Raw genomic sequence first — 19,943 nt, forward strand, 5'->3', positions numbered from 1 at the left:
CCGGGCATCTCTCTCCATGGTGGGCCACCAAAAGCGCTGACGGAGGAAGGCAAGGTTCCGGTTCATACCAGGGTGACAGGTGAGATGGGTAGAATGGGTCCACTGAAGATCAGAGCGAACAGAATCAGGAACAAACGGAGCATTTCTAGGACCGTTACCCGGGTCAGGCTGGTTTTGCTGAGCCTGGCGGATATGAAACTCAATCTCCCAGGAGACGGGGGCAACGATGCAGATGGAGGCACAATGGAATCTGGCTCAGAACCAGTGTGGTCGGCGGTAAACTGATGGGAGAGGGCGTCAGGCTTGGTATTCCTAGAACCGGGGAGATAAGTGAGTGTGAAATTGAATCTACCAAAGAACAAGGCACACCTCACTTGCTGGGAGTTCAGACATTTGGCAGTCTGGATGTAGGACAGGTTTTTGTGGTCTGTCCACACGATGAAGGGGAGTACAGAGCCCTCCAGCCAGTAACGCCATAACTAAAGAGCCTGCTTAACTGCCAGGAGTTCACGGTTACCGATGTCAAAATTATTCTCTGCAGGTGAGAGCTTATGGGAAAAGAATGCAAATGGGTGGAGCTTCTGATCAGAGGGGGAATGTTGAGACAGAACAGCATCTACCCGGTGTTGGAGGCGTCCACCTCCATGATGAACTGGAGTTCTGGGTCTGGCTGAGTGAGGACCGAAGCGGAAGTGAAGCAGCGTTAGGGAAAAGGCCTCTGCCTCAGGGATCCAGAGGAACGGAGTAGAGGAGGAGGTGAGAGGGGCTGCCAAACGGCTGTAGTTGCGGATGAAACGTCTGTAAAAATGGTCAAACCCCAGGAAACGCTGTAGCTGCTTCAGGTTTGAGGGCGCAGGCCACTGACTGCCATGAGTTTGGCAGGGTCCATACATAACTCCCCCTGCGCAATAATATAACCCAGGAAAGACAGGAAGCATGGAACTCACATTTCTCAGCTTTAACAAAAAGCGTATTCTCCCACAGCCACTGGAGAACGTGTTGCTGGTGAGCCTCTGGGTCCTTAGTAAAAATCTGAATGTCATCCAAATTGACAAAATGAAGCATCCAATCACATCCCTCAGCACATCATTGACTAGGTTCTGGAAAACAGCAGGGGCGTTAGTAAGACCAAAAGGCATGACCAAATACTCAAAGTGGCCAACTGGTGTGTTAAACGCAGATTTCCACTCGTCCCCCTCTCTGATGTGGACAAGATGGTAGGCATTCCAGAGGTTGAGTTTGGTGAGGGGGGAAAAAGCACAACTGATGAGTGGCAAAGGATACTTGTTCTTCACCGTGATATTATTCAGCCCACGAAAGTCTATGCACAGCTCCAGTAACCCATCCTTTGTATTTGCAAATCAAAAACAGCACCTACCGGAGAGGATGAAGGCCTTATAAGTCCTGCATCCAGGGAACCAGTCCATAGCCTCGTGCTCGGGGCGAGAGAGGTTATACAACCGGTTACTGGGGAGAGGAGCTCCAGGCAGGAGGTCAATGGGGCAGTTGTATGGCGAATGAGGAGGCAGCGACAGGGTGTGGTGCTTGCTGAAAACAGGAGCTACATGTAGATCATGATACTCAGGAGGAACTGTTGACAGATCCGGAGGTTCTGGAATGGACTGGGGCAAAGACAAGGCAGGGGCAAGGGCAGAATGTAAACAATTAGAGTGACAAAATTAACTCCAAGTGGTTACCATTCTGGCGATCCAGTCGATCTGAGGGTTATGTAGCTTTAACCATGGATGGCCAAGAATCAGGGGAGTTTGAGGGCAGTCAATTATGTGGAAACTGATCCTTTCCTGGTGGTTTCCAGAGAGATGCAGGATGACAGGGACGATTCTCTCCCAGACATGGACGAGGAGCTGTCCGTTGAGAGCGTTGGTATCGAGGAGTGAATCGAGTGGAACAGTGCGCAGGCCCAACTGGGTAACGACACCATGGTCTAGGAAACTCTCGTCGGAGCCCGAGTCGATGAGAGCAGCCAGAGGAAAGGCCTGGCTCTGCCACACGAGGGTGCCATTAAGCAGGGGTCTGGGGGTAGATGGCCATGGTGATTTGGCTCAACAGTATATCCCCCACTACTGCTGAGCCACCTCTTTTGCTGGACGCAGGGAACAGGTGGAGACAAAGTGACCAACCTGGCCACAGTATAGGCAGCTCCAAGTGCTGATTCACAGCTGCCTCTCCTCCGGAGAGAGACGGGCCCGGCCGAGCTGCATGGGTTCAGGTTCTGGAAGAGACTTGGGAAGGGAGGCAGTCGGGGAAGTAGAACAAGGCAATGAAGCAGATGTTGTTATGGGTCATGCAACCTTACCTGCCCTCTCCTTCCGACGCTCATGGAGATGGTTGTCGATGCGGATGGCGAGAGAGATGAGCTCATCGAGTCCATCAGGCTCATCCCTGGACACCAACTCGTCCTTGATGGTCTCAGTGAGAGCGTTCTGGAATGCTCCCTGAAGGGCCTACTCATTCCAGCCGCTCTCAGTGGCGAGGGTGCGAAACTCGATCGCCATTTCAGCGACACTATGGGAGCCTTGATAGAGGGACAGGAGTCATTTAGCTGCATCCTTACCGCTGACAGGATGGTCGAAGGCTCTTCATCTCCTCCGTGAATCTGGAGTAGGAGGAGCAGATGGGAGACTGTCTCTCCCACACCGCTGTGGCCCAGGGACATGCTGCTCCACGGAGGCAGCCAATCAGGAAGGAAATCTTGGCCCGTTCACTAGCACAAGAGTAAAGCTGTTGCTCAAATACTAGTGAATATTGTACCAAAAAAGCTCTGCAAGTTCTGAGGTTGCCATTGTAACGCTCGGAAGCTGGAACAAACGGTTCACGGGGTGGAGGAGAAGGACTAGGGGCTGGTTGTGAGCTCTGGGTGAAGGTTCGGTCCTGCAGGTCAGAAAGGCTCCATGAAAACTCCTTGACATGCTCCAGAAGGGTTCTCAGGGCTTGGTCATGTTGCTCGAGCAGGGCGTCTTGGCCAACGAGGGTTTGGTGGAGAGGATCTAAGTTGGTTCATATCTTTTGGCCAGAACGTACTGTTACGCGGGGTGGAGCAGGTGAACCCAAGTGCAGACTCAGACGAGGAGATAGGGATAAGGTAACCAATGTATTTATTGAAAAGCGGGGGGAGATGGGGTGCAGGCCAGGGGGAGCTCGGGCGGGTAGCAGGGAACCAGGAACTGAGGCTGCAGCTGGGGCAAGGGGAGTAGGGGCAGGGTAAGAAGGTCCAGAGCGGAATCCAAGGAAGCAGTAGAGCGGGGATCCAGGGTAGGGAAGCAGGACTGACGAGACGAGGGACTGGTGGCAGGGACCAGAGTCAGAGAGGACGGAACTGTAGCAGAGAGAAAAGCAGCATCAGGCTAGGGGAAAAACAGACACCACAGGAATAGCAAGATCTATGCAGGAACAAATGGCTTGAAATGTAGACTGACTGAGCAGAGGCTACGATCTGGCAGTGTGGAAGTGGCAGGGCTGAGCATTTGTAGAGGTCTTGATTATGGAACAGGTTGCAGCTGGTGGGGATCTGCTTTGACTCCAGCATACCTGTCTCCACTCACACAATCAGATACCCCCACACAGAGAGAGGGAGGGAGAGAGCACTGGGGGAGTGGCGGCAGGTTAGGGAGACACAGGAGGAGAACTAGAGGGCGTGGCAGGGGCAGATGTAACACCTTAAATAATGGATATTTCAAAATGTCCTAGATGTTAAACTGTCAATGGCAAGAAAGAGGTCAAAAATCACACAAGACTCCTGAAACACTTTCAGAATGAAACATACTAATGAATGTGGTATCCCTATAGGGCCTATGGCTTACATTTCTTTCTGTAGTTCTTGACTTAAATTCATTGGTGTAGCAGGCATACTCACACTGGCCCAGCTCCCTCAGACCAAACGCATCTGCTCTGTGAGAGAAGGAAGAGGCTGGCCCCAGAGGCCCCGCTGGCCCAGGTACACCTCTCTCCCCTTGGGCTCCTCGCTGGCCCTGGGGCCCTGTGGGAGCCAGAGCACAGTCAGCCTCAACACAACACAACACTGACCGTACACATCTAATGTGTGAACATGCACATGTGCAAGTGTCATACTGCTTTGTACCTTTATATTTGATTGAACCTTTATTTAACTAGGCAAGTCAGTTAAGAACAAATTCTTATTTACAATGACAGCCTACTCCGGCCAAACCCGGACAACGCTGGGCCAATTGTGCTCCGCCCTATGGGATTCCTAATCACGGCCGGATGTGATTCAGCCTGGATGTGAACCAGGGACTGGAGTGACGCCTCTTGCACTGAGATGCAGTGCCTTAGACCTCTGCGCCACTCGGGAGCCCCAAGTGATAGTGTATGGGTGAGATACAGAAGTGGGGGGAAGACTTATACCTCTGGGTCCCATGGGTCCAGGTTTCCCTGCTAGGCCTGTCTCTCCAGTGCGTCCAGGGGGTCCCGCCACACCTGGGAGTCCAGCTGGCCCTGGGAGGCCTCTGGCTCCTTGGAAAACAAACGATTTAACAACTCAGTCAGAATTCCACCCGATTCAGACACTTCTTTAAACATTTGGTGCACTTTTCTGAAAATCTATAACAACAGAGTCAAACAGTTGCCATATAAAATTATGGAGGAAGAAAAGTGAATAGTTAACCATCGGAGGTTCAGTGAGGTCCTGCTGTAAAGCGCCTCACCTGGTAGTCCGATTGCGGGGGGAGTGATGGGGGTGGGTTTGGGTGCTCCCAGTCCCACCTCGTTATCTGATGACCCATCTGGGGAGTATCTGAATAGGAGAGGTGGTGGTCCCGCCTCCTCCAGCAACACAATCTGACACAAAATGAAGGAAAATTAGTGTTCAGTCCTGCTGAGATAGGAGCTAGATTTTTGAGAATATCAGGTCTCATTACATTCATGTACTGTATGTAATACTGTTTTAATGACAGGTTTGGTTGCTGCAAGATTACCTTGGATTCCAGCATACTCAGTCTATCATTCATATCAGCATAGCCAGTGCAGTTCATACACTCTAAGGAGAGAGAAAGAAAGAGATATAGGTAAGTAAGTAATACAGTGTAGCATGTTGCTTCAAGTTAGAGATACTAGATTAACTCTCAAGTAAGACTCACATCTTTGTCCTTTCAATCCATCCATACCAATTCATGGTGCATCAATGTGCAATAATGCAATTACAAAGTAGGAAACATCAGAAAATACAGGCTTGGTTTCGCATAAGAAGACACACATTTCCTAAGCCAGACTACCACAAAAGAGAAAACAAACACGCACTGTGTTGGCCCAGACTGTGTTGTTTGTAGAGAGAGAGGGTTTATGTAGTGGCTGAGACATTATGAAGTGAGCCAGTCAAAGCAGAAGCACATTTCCAAGGTGACACAGGATGGATAGACAGCAACCTCCCGTTGCTCAGATGACATATGGGCTGGAAAGAGGGAGAGAGAGTAGGGTGAGAGAGGTGAGAGATGGAGAAAAAGACAGGGAGAAAGACAGAAATAAAGATAGATAGATAGATAGATAGATAGATAGAGGAAGAGTGAAAGAGAGAGACGTGAAGCTTTCCTGGCAAACTCCCTGACCATTTATCTTCTCTCTTTGCCTGAGAAAAAACCCTTCCCTTCTCCTTTGCCAATTCTACCAACTCCTGGCCAAAGTGTCCTTCTCTGTCAGTGTGACACTTGGCATCTGCCATGTGTTCAGACTGCACCGCCACTCTGCCCCGCTCCAGTGCCCGACAGAGACACCAGCCACGGATAAAAGCATCTGCTAAAGTCGCTTTGGATAAAAGCTAAATGGAATATATTATATATTTTATTATTATATTATATATTATACATTGATTATGCTTGTGGACGTGCTTATTAATAAGTGGCCTAACAGTTGTGTTTTTTCCTCCAGTTCTCTGAGTAATGAATGTGACATCAGTGTGAAGGTGGTCTAATTCATCACCTTGTTCTCAGCTCATTAGGAAGGTGTGGTGTGTGCTGGGATTGGGAATCATGGAACATTGCAAGACCTGAGGTGGGATGCCAAGAGACAGACAAGGGAATGTGACAACTTTATCAACAGATCAGAAAGAGACCCTAAAACACATTATTACACTGTTTGAAAATGTGTTTACACGGTTATTTTAAACTTAAATCCAATTGAAAATTTCACAAATCCAATTGTATTCACAATTAGTTTTTAGGAAGTTTAGTTGCTGTCATGTACACAAAACACTGCAGTTCATGAAGATCGTTCTAAGCATGGGCCTGGCATTGCCTTGATCAACCACAAGGATATTGTCAATTCCCAATCCTCTCTTCATGGCTATGTTTTCAATCTTGTAAGAAATATAATTCCTACATACAGTATCAGTAGATTAAGTAGACAAAGGAGCTGATCGTGGACTACAGGAAACAGAGGGGCTAGCATGCCTCCATCCACATCTATGGGGCTGTAGTGGAGAGGGTTGAATGCTTTAAGTTCCTCTGTGTCCACATCACTAAGGAATTAACATGGTCCACACACACCCACACAGTTGTAAAGAGGGCACGACAGTGCCTCTTCCCCCTCAGGAGGCTGAAAAGATTTGGCATGGGCCCTCAGATCCAGGCATGGGCCTACAGCTGCACCATTGAGAGCATCTTGACTGGCTGCATCACCGGTTGTTACGGCAACTGCAAGGCACCCGATCGCAAGGTGCTACAGAGGGTGGTGAGTATGCCCCAGTACATCACTGGGCCAGAGCTACTTGCCTGCCAAGACCTTTATAACAGGCTTTGTCAGAGGAAGGCCCCCCAAAATTGTCAAAAACTACAGCCACCCAAGCCATAGACACTGCTATCGCATGGCAAGTGGTACCAATGCACCAAGTCTGGAACTAACAGGACCCTGAACAGTTTCTACCCCCAAGTCATAAGACTACTAAACAAGACTGCTAAATAGCTAACCAAATGGCTACAAGACTACCTACATTAACCCTTTTTTTTTTTACTCTCTTGCACACACACACACAACATGCGCACACATGCATACTGACGACACACACACACACACACACACACACACACACACACACACCTGCTGCTGTCTATTATCTATCCTGTTGCCTAGTCACTTTACCCCGGTCTACAGTACAGCGGAGGCTCCTCAGAGGAGGAAGTGGAGGACCATCCTGCTCAGTGAATTTAATAAAAATACAAATAATCAGATAAAATTATACTAAATATATTCATGTCACCAAATAATTGATTACAGTTTTTTCCAACTGCTTACACACAAAATCTTTTCATGTCACACGATTTTTGAAACCTCTCACTTAAAGTGCAAAACTACACACCAAATATCCAAAACCATAAGCTATTTCTCAGCCTTTGACTCAGTTGTCAATTGCATAAAACACTTTTTTCTAAACACTACACACAATTCTCTACCTAAAACACAAAAATCTAACAGGAAGGGACTTACTTTCCTTTTCCAAACACAACCAATCAAAATGCTACACTTATTCACCACACACACTCCTCACATGTGCAAACACTAATAGCTTAACTGATCACTAACCAATCACTGCTTTACTGTAGTATAGGCCTATAAATAGGTCATAGGTCAGATTACCTGTTTGAACAATGGATGCCAACAATGGACAAAGAGCAAGAGGAGTAGGAGGGAGAGGAAGAGGAAGAGGAAGAAGAGGACGAGGGCAAAGAAGAGAAGGAAGGAGAGCCATCTCTGATGAGATTAGGGCAACACTTGTTGATCATGTGATCAACCACGGTTTGACCATGAGATAGGCTGGACTGAGAGTCGAGCCCAACTTGAGTCGATTTACAGTGGCGTCCATAATTCGAACCTTCAGAAATGAGAACAGGTATGCAACTATATAATGACTATTTTAGCATTACAGTAATGTACTGTAAAATACGTATGACTGCTTAGTATTGCATAAACATTTGTAACTCTAAGCCATCCATTTACTGAACTGCATTGAATGAATGAGGTTGGTTATCATGCTGTACTACATTTTTTTGTACATTGCTTACAGTTCCTATGCTGAACACATACTGTGTTTGAATACAGAGTGGAAAGGCAAAGACATCATGGAGGACGAGGACGCTTGTTTACAGATGTACAAGAGACTGCAATTATAAATATGGTTTTGGCCAACAATGCAATTAGGATTCGAGAGATAAGAGAGCATATCTTGAAGAATGACACCATATTTAACAACATCAATGCTGTAAGCCTGTCAACCATACAACGCATCCTCCAACGGCACCGAGTGACGATGAAACAACTTTACAAGGTGCCATTTGAGAGAAACTCTGACAGAGTCAAGAATATGAGACATGACTTTGCAGAGGTATGTATGCAACACTACTTCCAGTACTTCAGACATACCATATTTACTCATCTGTATATCCTTTTGTCTGTTACAGAGAGTATTGGAGCTGGATGCCCATGTAATTCACCATGAATTTATTTATGTGGATGAGGTTGGCTTCAACCTCACCAAAACCAGGCGTCGCGGAAGAAATGTAATAGGACAGAGGGCATTTACCAATGTCCCCGGACAGCGTGGGGGTAATATAACTATGTGTGCTGCCATCACTCAAAACGGGGTCCTCCATCACAATGCACCACTGGGTCCGTACAACACCGGCCATATGCTCACTTTTCTGGATGCAATTTACACAATGCTTGTCCCTGATCCAGATCAGGAGCCTGCTAGATTTGTGGTTTTATGGGACAATGTTAGTTTTCACCGGGCTGTTCTGGTCCAAAACTGGTTTGCCACCCATCCACAATTTGTAGTTTTGTACCTACCCCCATATTCACCTTTTCTAAATCCCATAGAGGACTTCTTCTCAGCCTGGCGCTGGAAAGTGTTTGATCGTCAACCCTATGCCCGCATGTCGCTTTTCCAGGCAATGGAGGACGCATGTGGGGACATAGAGGTTGCCTCTGTCCAAGGTTGGATACGCCATGCTAGGAGATACTTCCCTCGATGTTTGGCAAGGGAAAGCGTATTGTGGCCAGACCCAGGCCGGAGAAGAGATGAAGGGTAGCTTAGCACTGATGACTGCCCCCCCCTACCAATTCCTGGACTGTCCCCCCGGGACCCCAAACACACAATTGTGTTCTTTACTGTATTCTAAAGAATATACTTTTGGTTGACTTATGCTTGTGGTTTGTTGTATGCTACTGTATACAACAGTAATGTTTGGCCAAATAAATATTTTCTGTTTCTACATTGCATTGGTGTTTACAGTGTACTTGTTACCCCTCTCAGCAGATTACTTTCACTGTAGAACATTGTATTGAAATGTAGATATAAGCCTATGAAAGACCAAAGAGCTTTAGATTTAGAACAACAGTGTTTACATGGTATATCAAAAAATGTACTATTATGAAAGCAGTGTTTGCCATTTGATGCAAATGCTTCATTCTGACATGTGTTTATGGCATTTTGAATGCAGTGTTACATTTTGAAGTAGATGTGAGGCATTTTGCATTTTGTGTGTGCAGTTTTGGGAATTGTGTGTAGAGTTTTGAAAAAAAGGAGACCGTTTTGAAACCGTGTGTAAGCAGAAGGAAAAAACTGTAAAACACACTGTTTTGCAATGACCTAAACCATACTACACCTGCTCCGATGCTCATCGGCTGTGGCAAGGCTTGCAAACCAATACAGACTACAAAGGGAAGCACAGCCGAGAGCTGCCCAGTGACACGAGCCTACCAGACGAGCTAAACTACGTCTATGCTCGCTTCGAGGCAAATAACACTGAAATGGCCATGTTCTGTTATAATCGCCACCCGGCACAGCCAGAAGAGGACTGGCCACCCCTCATAGCCTGGTTCCTCTCTAGGTTTCTTCCTAGGTTTTGGCCTTTCTAGGGAGTTTTTCCTAGCCACCGTGCTTCTACACCTACATTGCTTGCTGTTTGGGGTTTTAGGCTGGGTTTCTGGACAGCACTTTGAGATATCAGCTGATGTACGAAGGGCTATATAAATACATTTGATTTGATTTGAAACATGCATGAGAGCACCAGCTGTTCCGGAAGACTGTATGATCACGCTCTCCGCAGCCGATGTGAGTAAGACCTTTAAACAGGTCAACATTCACAAGGCCGCAGGGCTAGCATGACGTGTACTGCGAACATGCGCTGACGAACTGGCAAGTGTCTTGACTGATATTCTCAACCTCTCCCTGTCCGAGTCTGTAATACCAACATGTTTTAAGCAGACCACCATAGTCCCTGTGCCCAAGAACACTAAGGTAACCTGCCTAAATGACTACCAACCCGTAGCACTCATGTCTGTAGCCATGAAGTGCTTTGAAAGGCTGGTCATGACTCACATCAACACCATTATCCCAGAAACCCTAGACCCATTCCAATTTGCATACCGCCCCAACAGATGGAACTCTTCCAAGTCAAGGTAAGCTTTTGGTTTATTAATTTATTGCCATCAGGGACTGCCGGTGTAACTGTTACTGACTACACACTAACGTTACTGCATGATTATAGTGGGTTTACTTACACATTAGTTATATTAGCTATGTTGACTAGGATGGTACTTTAGCTAATATAGGGATAACAATGTAGGTTGTGTGTATGACATGGTTTGGCATGGAAAGGTTATTTTGACTGGTCACATACAGCTGATGTGTTGTTCATTGAAGTTCACAAACGAAGGGAAAAGGTAAGAGGAGGAGAGTGTATAGAGGCAAGAAGGAATACAACGTAGCTGCTAAGAAAATTAACTGTGATTATTTTTTTAGTTCACCTTTATTTAACCAGGTAGGCCAGTTGAGAACAAGTTCTCATTTACAACTGCGACCTGGCCAAGATAAAGCATAAAACAGCACAGCGTTACACATGGAATAAACAGACATACAGTCAATAACACAATAGAAAAGTATATATACAGTGTGTGCAAATGAGGGAAGAATAGGGAGGTAAGGCAAAAAATAGGCCATAGTGGCAAAATAATTACAATTTAGCAATTAAACACTGGAGTGATACAGTAGATGTGCAGAAGATGAATGTGCAAGTAGAGATACTGGGGTGCAAAGGAGCAACAACAAAAAAATAACAATATGGGGATGAGATAGTTGGATGGGCTATTTACAGATGGGCTATGTACAGGTGCAATGATCTGAAAGCTGCTCTGACAGCTGATGCTTAAAGTTAGCGAGGGAGATATGAGTCTCCAGCTTCGGTGATTTTTGCAATTCGTTCCAGTCATTGGGAGCAGAGAGCTGGAAGGAAACGCAGCCAAAGGAAGAATTGACTTTGGGGGTGACCAGTGAAATATACCTGCTGGAGCGTGTGCTACAGTTGGGTGCTGCTATGGTGACGAGTGAGCTAAGATAAGGCGGGGCTTTACCTAGCAAAGACTTACAGATGACCTGGAGCCAGTGGGTTTGGCGACGATTATGAAGTGAGGGTCAGCCAACGAGAGCATACAGGTCGCAGTGGTGGGTAATATATGGGGCTTTGGTGACAAACCGGATGGCACTGTGATAGACTGCATCCAATTTGCTGAGTAGAGTGTTGGAGGCTATTTTGTAAATGACATCGCCGAAGTCAAGGATCGGTAGGATAGTCAGTTTTACGAGGGTATGTTTGGCAGCATGAGTGAAGGATGCTTTGTTGTGAAATAGGAAGCTGATTCTAGATTTTATTTTGGATTGGAGATGCTTAATGTGAGTCTGGAAGGATAGTTTACAGTCTAACCAGACACCTAGGTATTTGTAGTTGTCCAAATATTCTCAGTTGTAGTTGTCCAAAATAAGTCAGAACCGTCCAGAGTAGTGATGCTAGACAGGCGGGCAGGTGCGGGCAGCGATCGGTTGAAGAGCATGCATTTAGTTTTACTTGCATTTAAGAGCAGTTGGAGGCCACGGAAGGAGAGTTGTATGGCATTGAAGCTCATCTGGAGGTTAGTTAACGAAGGGCCAGAGGTATACAGAATGGTGTCATCTGCGTAGAAGTGGATCAAAGAATCACCAGCAGCGAGAGCGACATCGTTGATGTATACAGAGAAGAGAGTCGGCCCGAGAATTGAACCCTGTGGCACCCCCATAGAGACTGTCAGAGGTCCGGACAACAGGCCCTCCGATTTGACACACTGAACTCTATCAGAGAAGTAGTTGGTGAACCAGGTGAGGCAGTCATTTGAGACACCAAGGCTGTTGAGTCTGCCGCTAAGAATGTGGTGATTGACAGAGTCGAAAGCATTGGCCAGGTTGATGAATATGGCTGCACAGTATTGTCTTTTATCAATGGTGGTTATGATATCGTTTAGGACCTTGAGCGTGGCTGAGGTGCACCCATGACCAGCTCGGAAACCAGATTGCATAACGAAGAAGGTAGGGTGGGATTCGAAATGGTCGGTGATCTGTTTGTTAACTTGGCTTTTGAAAACCTTAGAAAGGCAGGGTAGGATAGATATAGGTTTGTAACAGTTTGGGTCTAGAGCGTCTTTGAAGAGGGGGATGACCGCGGCAGCTTTCCAATCTTTATGCGTGATCAGGGGTGTATTCATTCCGCCGATTCTGTTGAAAAACCTTTCTGAAACGGAAGCAAACATAACTCGGATAAAAATACCTGAATCTTTCCAATAGAAACTCTCATTTGCAACTGTTGGACTAGTGATTACACCTAGATAAGCTAGATGCATGCAAGAGTGTGCAAGGCGGTATAGAATGTGTCACTGTCTGTCCACGTGTCACTGTCTGTCATCTCAAATGTTTCTCTCAACCTGTGTGCACCTACATAGTAAACTTTCATTCATAGGCTAAGTTGTTGCAATGTCATGATGGTTATAGGGAAAATTTGATTATCATGAAGTAGGCTTAACCTATCAATGTTATATAGAACTGGGTGAATGGTATATGAATAACAGTCATCCAACATGTTGTAATGGAAATAAGGTCATCATAAACGGCATTGGCCGCCACATACAGTCCCAGTGAAAAGTTTGGATACACCTATTCAGTCAATGGTTTTTCTATATTTTTACTATTTTATACATTGTAAAATAATAGTGAAGACATCAAAACTATGAAATAACACATATGGAATCATCTAGTAACCAAAAAAGTGTGAAACAAATCAAATAATATTTTAGATTTTAGATTCTTCAAAGTAGGCTCTTGCCTTGATGACAGCTTTGCACACTTTTGGCATTTTCTCAACCAGCTTCACCTGGAATGCTTTTCCAAAAATCTTGAAGGAGTTCCCACATATGCTGAGCACTTGTTGGCTGCTGTTCCTTCACTTTACTGTCCAACTCATCCTAAACCATCTAAATTGGGTTGAGGTTGAGCGATTGTGGAGGCCAGGTCATCTGATGCAGCACTCCATCACTCTCCTTCTTGGTCAAATAGCCCTTACACAGCCTGGAGGTGTGTTGGGTAATTGTCCTGTTGTACGAGTACGCTGGTGAGCTACCCTGTTGTGGGGTGACCAGTCCAAATCTCTCTGGGTGCTCATAGACTCTGGAGCCAACGAGAGCTTTATGGACGCTACCCTGGTGTCGGAGCTGGGAATCCCCACACAACCCCTCTCCATTCCCATGGATGTCAGAGCGCTGGATGTGCGCTCTAGTGGCAGAGTTACCCACACCACGTGTCCCATTAACCTGAGAGTTTCAGGTAATCACAGTGAGTTTATGCAGTTCCTGCCCATCCAATCCCCTCATGCACCTGTGGCATTGGGGTTTTCCTGGCTCCAAAGGCAGGCACAATCACCTGATCGACTGGTCTATTGGGTCAATCCTGGGTTGGAGCCCATTTTGCCATGGGCATTGCCTGAAGTTGGCGCTGCCTGCCCCGGGACGTTTTCCTGCATGTTTGGAAAAAGTAATGAACCTCTCTGCCATTCCCGCGTAGTACCAGGACCTCCGGGAGGTTTTTTAGCAAGGTCTGTGCCACCGCGCTTCCTTTGCATCAGACCTATGACTGCGCCATCAACCTTCTCCCGGGCACAACACCGCCTCAGTGGCGGCTTTATTCCCTGTTAGGTCTGGAGACCAAGGCGATGGAGACTTATATTGAGGACTCCCTGGCTGCAGGGGGTATCCATCCTTCTGCCTCCCGCGCCGGCACAGGGTTCTTCTTTCTCGAAAAGGTCAAAACCCTTCATCCGCGTATCGACTACCGGGGCCTGAATGACATCACAGTTAAAAAACGTTACCCGCTTCCACTCCTTGCCTCGGCTTTCAAGCTTCTCCAGTGGGCTACCATCTTCTCCAAGTTGGACCTCCGGAACGCCTACCATCTGGTATGGATCCGGGAAGGGGATGAGTGGAAGACCGCCTTTAACATGGCTAGCGAACACTATGAATTCCTGGTGATGCCATTCGGACTGACCAAGCCTCCTGCTGTGTTACAGGCCCTGGTACATAACGCTCCCCAGGACATGTTGAACCAGTTCGTATTCCTCTACCTTAATGACATCCTCGTGTTTTACGACTCGGCTCAAGAACATGTCCTCCATGTCAGACAAGTCTTCTAGCGTCTTCAGGAGAACCAGCTGTACGTCAAAGTGGAAAAATGCGAATTCCATCACTCCACCATCTCCTTCCTGGGGTACATCATTGCTGCAGGCAACATCCAATTGGATCCTGAAAAGGAGAGAGCGGTGGTGGGTTGGCCGCAACCCACCTCCAGAGTGCTGTCGCAACGCTTCCTGGGGTTCGCCAATTTCTACTGCCAGTTCATCCGGGGCTACAGCACCCGGGATTTCCCCCTGTCTGCACTCACCTCTCCCAAGGTCGTGTTTACATGGTTTCCAGCTGCAGACCAGCCATTCTTGGACCTCAAACACCAATTCACTACCGCCCCCATCCTAATCCATCCAGATCCGTCCTGGCAGTTCATGGTGGAGGTCGAAGCCTCGGACGTTGGAGTGGGGGCTGTCCTGTCCCAGCATTCGGCCCAAGACCAAAAGCTGCATCCTTGCACTTTCCTCTCCCATCGTCTCAACCCCACGGAAAGGAATTAAGACGTGGGTAACCGGGAAATTCTGGTGGTGAAGATGACGTTGGAGTGGAGGCACTGGTTGGAGGGGGCGGAACACCCATTCATATTTTAGACAGATCACAAGAACCTGTAATATCTCCTCACCACCAAGCGCCTAAACTCCAGGCAAGCTCGATGGACCCTGCTATTCACCCTATCCTAGCCGGATGCGCTGTCACGCCTCTATTGCTCCACTGCTACACCATCGACCACGAGGAATAAATACACAGTAAACAAAGAAAAAAAATGGCTATATAAAGGGAGATACCTAGTCAGTTGTACAACTGAATACATTTAACTGAAATGTGTCTTTGCATTTAACACAACACCTCTGAATCAGAGATGTGCGGAGGGCTGCCTTAATCGACATCCACGTCTTCGGCGCCCAGGGAACAGTGGGTTAACTGCCTAGCTCAGGGGCAGAATTACAGATTTTTTACCTTGTCAGCTTGGGGATTCGATCCAGCAACTTTTCAGTTACTGGTCTAACTGAAAAGTTTGCTGAATCAAATCCCCGAGCTGGACTTAGGGGTAGATGTAACATAGTAAATGTAAATCCGAGACGCTCCAATTAGTATGATATCTTATGTTTCTTATGGTATGTATTAATGGTATGCATTAATTTGTGGATGTGCATCATCCATTTCATATGATATGTTACGAACTACAATTCGTACAAAATGTTACAAATTGCAATTTGTACTGTATGTTGCGAATTTGCAAAACGTATGATATGTTACAAATTCCAATTTGTTGTGGCTGACGTTAGCTAGGTGGCTAGATGGCTAACGCTAATGTTAGCTAGGTGGCTAATGTTAGCTAGACTAGGGGTTAGGGATAGGGGTTAAGGTTAGGGCTAAAGTTAAGGTTAAGGTTGGTAATTGCAAAGTAGCTCAAAAGTACTAAGTAGGTGCAAAGTTGCTAATTAGCTAAAATGCTAAAGTTGTCCGTGATGAGATTGGAACTCGCAACCTTGCTAGATGTTCATCTTATAAATTGTTATTGAACTTCAGACCGGTCTGCCCTTGACCAGCACAAAAACATCCTGTGGCGTTCTGCATTAGCATCGAATAGCCACCGTGATATGAAACTTTTTAGGGAAGTTAGGAACCAATATACACAGCTAAGGCTAGCTTTTTCAAACAGAAATTTGCATCCTGTAGGACAAACTCAAAACAGTTCTGGGAAACTGTAAAGTCCATGGAGAATAAGAGCACCTCCTCCCAGCTGCCCACTGCACTGAGGCTAGGAAACACTGTCACTACCGATAAATTCACAATAATTGAGAATTTCAATAAGCATTTTTCTACGGCTGGCCATGCTTTCCACCTTGCTACCGCTATCCCGGTCAACAGCCCTGCGCTCCCCACAGCAACTCGCCCAAACCTCCCCCACTTCTCCTTCACCCAAATCCAGATAGCTGATGTTCTGAAAGAGCTGCAAAATCTGGACCCCTACAAATCAGCCGGGCTAGACAATCTGGACCCGGTCTTTCTAAAATTATCTGCCGAAATTATTGCAACCCCTATCACTAGCCTGTTCAACCTCTCTTTCGTATTGTCTGAGATTCACAAAGATTGGAAAGCTGCCGGGGTCATCCACCTCTTCAAAGGGGAAGACACTCTAGACCCAAACAGACCTATATCTATTCTACCCTGCCTTTCTAAGGTCTTTGAAAACCAAGTTAACAAACAGATTTCCATCCATTTCGAATCTCACCGTACCTTCTCCTCTATGCAATCTGGTTACTGAGCCGGTCATGGGTGCACCTCAGGCAGACTCAAGGTCCTAAACGATATCATAACCGCCATCGATAAGAGACTACAGCCACTTTAATAATGGAAATTGATGGAAAAAAATGTATTACTAGCCACTTTAAACAATTTATTTTATCTTTAGGCAAGTCAGTTAAGAACAAATTCTTATTTTCAATGACGGCCTAGGAACAGTGGGTTACCTTCCGGTTACTAGTCCAACGCTCTAGCCACTAGGCTACCCTGTCGCCCCACCTTAAACAATGCCACTTAATATAATGTTTACATACCCTACATTACTCATCTCATATGTATATACTGTACTCGATACCATCTACTGCATCTTGCTTATGCCGTTCTGTACCATCACTCATTCATATATCTTTATGTACATATTCTTTATCCCTATACACTTATATATAAGTGTATAAGGTAGTAGTTGTGGAATTGTTAGGTTAGATTACTCGTTGGTTATTACTGCATTGTCGGAACTAGAAGCACAAGCATTTCGCTACACTCGCATTAACATCTGCTAACCATGTGTATATGACAAATAACATTTTATTTTATTTTATTTGACATTACTGTGCAGCCGTATTCATCGACCTGGCTAAGGCTTTCGACTCTGTCAATCACAACATTCTTATTGTCAGACTCAACAGTCTTGGTCTCTCAAATTATTGCCTCGCTTGGTTCACCAACTCCTTTTCCGAAAGAGTTCAGTGTGTCAAATCGGAGGGCCTGTTGTCCGGACCTCTGACAGTCTCTATGGGGGTGCCACAGGGTTCAATTCTCGGGCCGACTCTCTTCTCTGTATACATCAACGATGTCGCTCTCGCTGCTGGTGATTCTTTGATCCACTTCTACGCAGATGACACCATTCTGTATACCTCTGGCCCTTCGTTAACTAACCTCCAGATGAGCTTCAATGCCATACAACTCTCCTTCTGTGGCCTCCAACTGCTCTTAAATGCAAGTAAAACTAAATGCATGCTCTTCAACCGATCACCTGCCTGCCCGTCCAGCATCACTACTCTGCACGGTTCTGACTTAGAATATGTGGACAACTACAAATACCTAGGCGTCTGGTAAGACTGTAAACTCTCCTTCCAGACTTACATTAAACATCTCCAATCCAAAATTAAATCTAGAATCAGCTTCCTATTTTGCAACAAAGCATCCTTCATTCATGCTGCCAAACATACCCTTGTAAAACTGACCATCCTACCGATCCTCGACTTCGGCGATGTCATTTACAAAATAGCCTCCAACACTCTACTCAACAAATTGGATTCAGTCTATCACGGTGCCATCCGTTTTGTCACCAAAGCCCCATATACTACCCACCACTGCAACCTGTATGATCCCGTTGGCTGGACCTCGCTTCATATTTATCGCCAAACCCACTGGCTCCAGGTCATCTACAAGTCTCTGCTAGGTAAAGCCCCGCCTTATCTCAGCTCACTGGTCACCATAGCAGGACCCGCCCGTAGCACGTGCTCCAGCAGGTATATCTCACTGGTCACCAATTCTTCCTTTGGCCGCCTCTCCTTCCAGTTCTCTGCTGCCAATGACTGAAACGAACTGCAATAATCTCTGAAGCTGGAGACTCATATCTCCCTCACTAGCTTTAAGCACCAGCTGTCAGAGCAGCTCACAGATCACTGCACCTGTACATAGCTCATCTGTAAATAGCCAATACAATCTACCTCATTCCCATACTGTATTTATTTATTTATTGATCTTGCTCCTTTGCACCCCAGTTTCTCAACTTGCACATTCACCTTGTGCACATCCTACCATTCCAGTGTTTAATTGCTATATTGTAATTGCTTTGCCACCATGGCCTATTTATTGCCTTACCTCTCTTATTCTACCTCATTTGCACATGCTGTATATATTTTTTTGTGTTGTTGTATGTGTCAAACTGCATTGCTTTATCTTGGCCAGGTCGCAGTTGCAAATGAGAACTTGTTCTCAACTAGCCTACCTGGTTAAATAAAGGTTTAAAAAAAAAGAAGAAAAAAAAGATTCAAACACGCAACCTTATATTCCCACCCTGACCAACCACCCTCCTTTCCTTTTTGCTTTAAGTAACTGTGAGCGGACCAAGTAATTGGACGTCACTCTAAAGCGGAAAGGTGGAGTAAACGAGTCAGGAGTAGGTTTTGTTGATTGAACACTTCTCTATTGAGGGCACAAACACTCCAACATAATCAATGAAAATCTCCCAAGGAAAAACATACATCTTCTTCTCCAGATGAAACAGGAACACAATACGATTATCTTTAAACTATAACAAAAGTCACGAGATTGTCACCGTCTTAGTGGTTCTTCATGGATAGCTCCTCTGTCTCGGTGGCCATCTTACAGAGTTAGTTTTTTTCCCCCTCCTCTGCTGGTACCATACTATCTCTTATAGGCGAAGGAGAATATGTCATTAGTACCGTCAGCTGTGCTTAATTGCCTCTGGTTACCTTGTCTCCCATGCCTTGTTGGGCTACTATCCGCGAGTCCAGCCTGCCCTCTGGTGTTCCTTCCACATAACCTTCTGTCTTGTGTAATCATATCAAAGGTAACATATCATGCTAATTTGAGTGTCCCGGATTTATGCTTACAATGTTACATTTAGTCTATGAGAGCAGGCTGTTATGTGTGTGTTTGGTGGAGCTCTGTGGTGGCCTTGGCAGGTTCCATCAGAAGCCTGTGATCTTGAACAGTAACATGACATTCACACACTCAAGCTGCCTCTTGTGTTGATGCAAAATCAAGCACTAAAAACACATGTGCAACTTCCCCTCTCCCACACACATTCAGATTGCTATATAATGACTGCCAGGAGGCCAGTACAGACAGAATGGTGATATTTCTCCTGTTATACTGCAATAACAGTGTAAGTTTGTTTTACTCACTGCTTTAGCCCACTCTGCCAACCCTGATGTCCTTGCTGTGTCTGAATCCTGGCTTAGGAAGGCCACCAAAAATTCTGAGATTTCCATACCCAACTATAACATTTTCCGTCAAGATAGAACTGTCAAAGGGGAAGGAGTTGCAATCTACTGCAGAGATAGCCTGCAAAGTAATGTCATACTTTCCAGGTCCATACCCAAACAGTTCGAACTTCTAATTTTAAAAATGAATCTCTCCAGAAATAAGTCTCTCACTGTTGCCGC

General features: G+C 46.0%; 1 protein-coding gene across 1 annotated transcript in view; it reads right to left on the bottom strand.

Annotated features, from left to right (window-relative positions):
- LOC139419493 (collagen alpha-1(XXVI) chain-like) overlaps window positions 1-19,943 on the bottom strand; it is a 71,704-nt gene that overhangs the window by 10,150 nt on the left and 41,611 nt on the right. The window contains exons 4-7 of the mRNA XM_071169448.1: window positions 4,953-5,014; window positions 4,683-4,815; window positions 4,384-4,491; window positions 3,875-3,997 (exon numbers count right to left, since the gene is read on the bottom strand). Of these exons, the coding sequence (XP_071025549.1) occupies window positions 3,875-3,997; window positions 4,384-4,491; window positions 4,683-4,815; window positions 4,953-5,014 (426 nt within the window). The remainder of the gene's footprint in view (window positions 1-3,874; window positions 3,998-4,383; window positions 4,492-4,682; window positions 4,816-4,952; window positions 5,015-19,943) is intronic.

The sequence above is a fragment of the Oncorhynchus clarkii genome, chromosome 10, assembly GCF_045791955.1.
Source record: "Oncorhynchus clarkii lewisi isolate Uvic-CL-2024 chromosome 10, UVic_Ocla_1.0, whole genome shotgun sequence".
NCBI classification, from domain to species: Eukaryota; Metazoa; Chordata; class Actinopteri; order Salmoniformes; family Salmonidae; genus Oncorhynchus; species Oncorhynchus clarkii.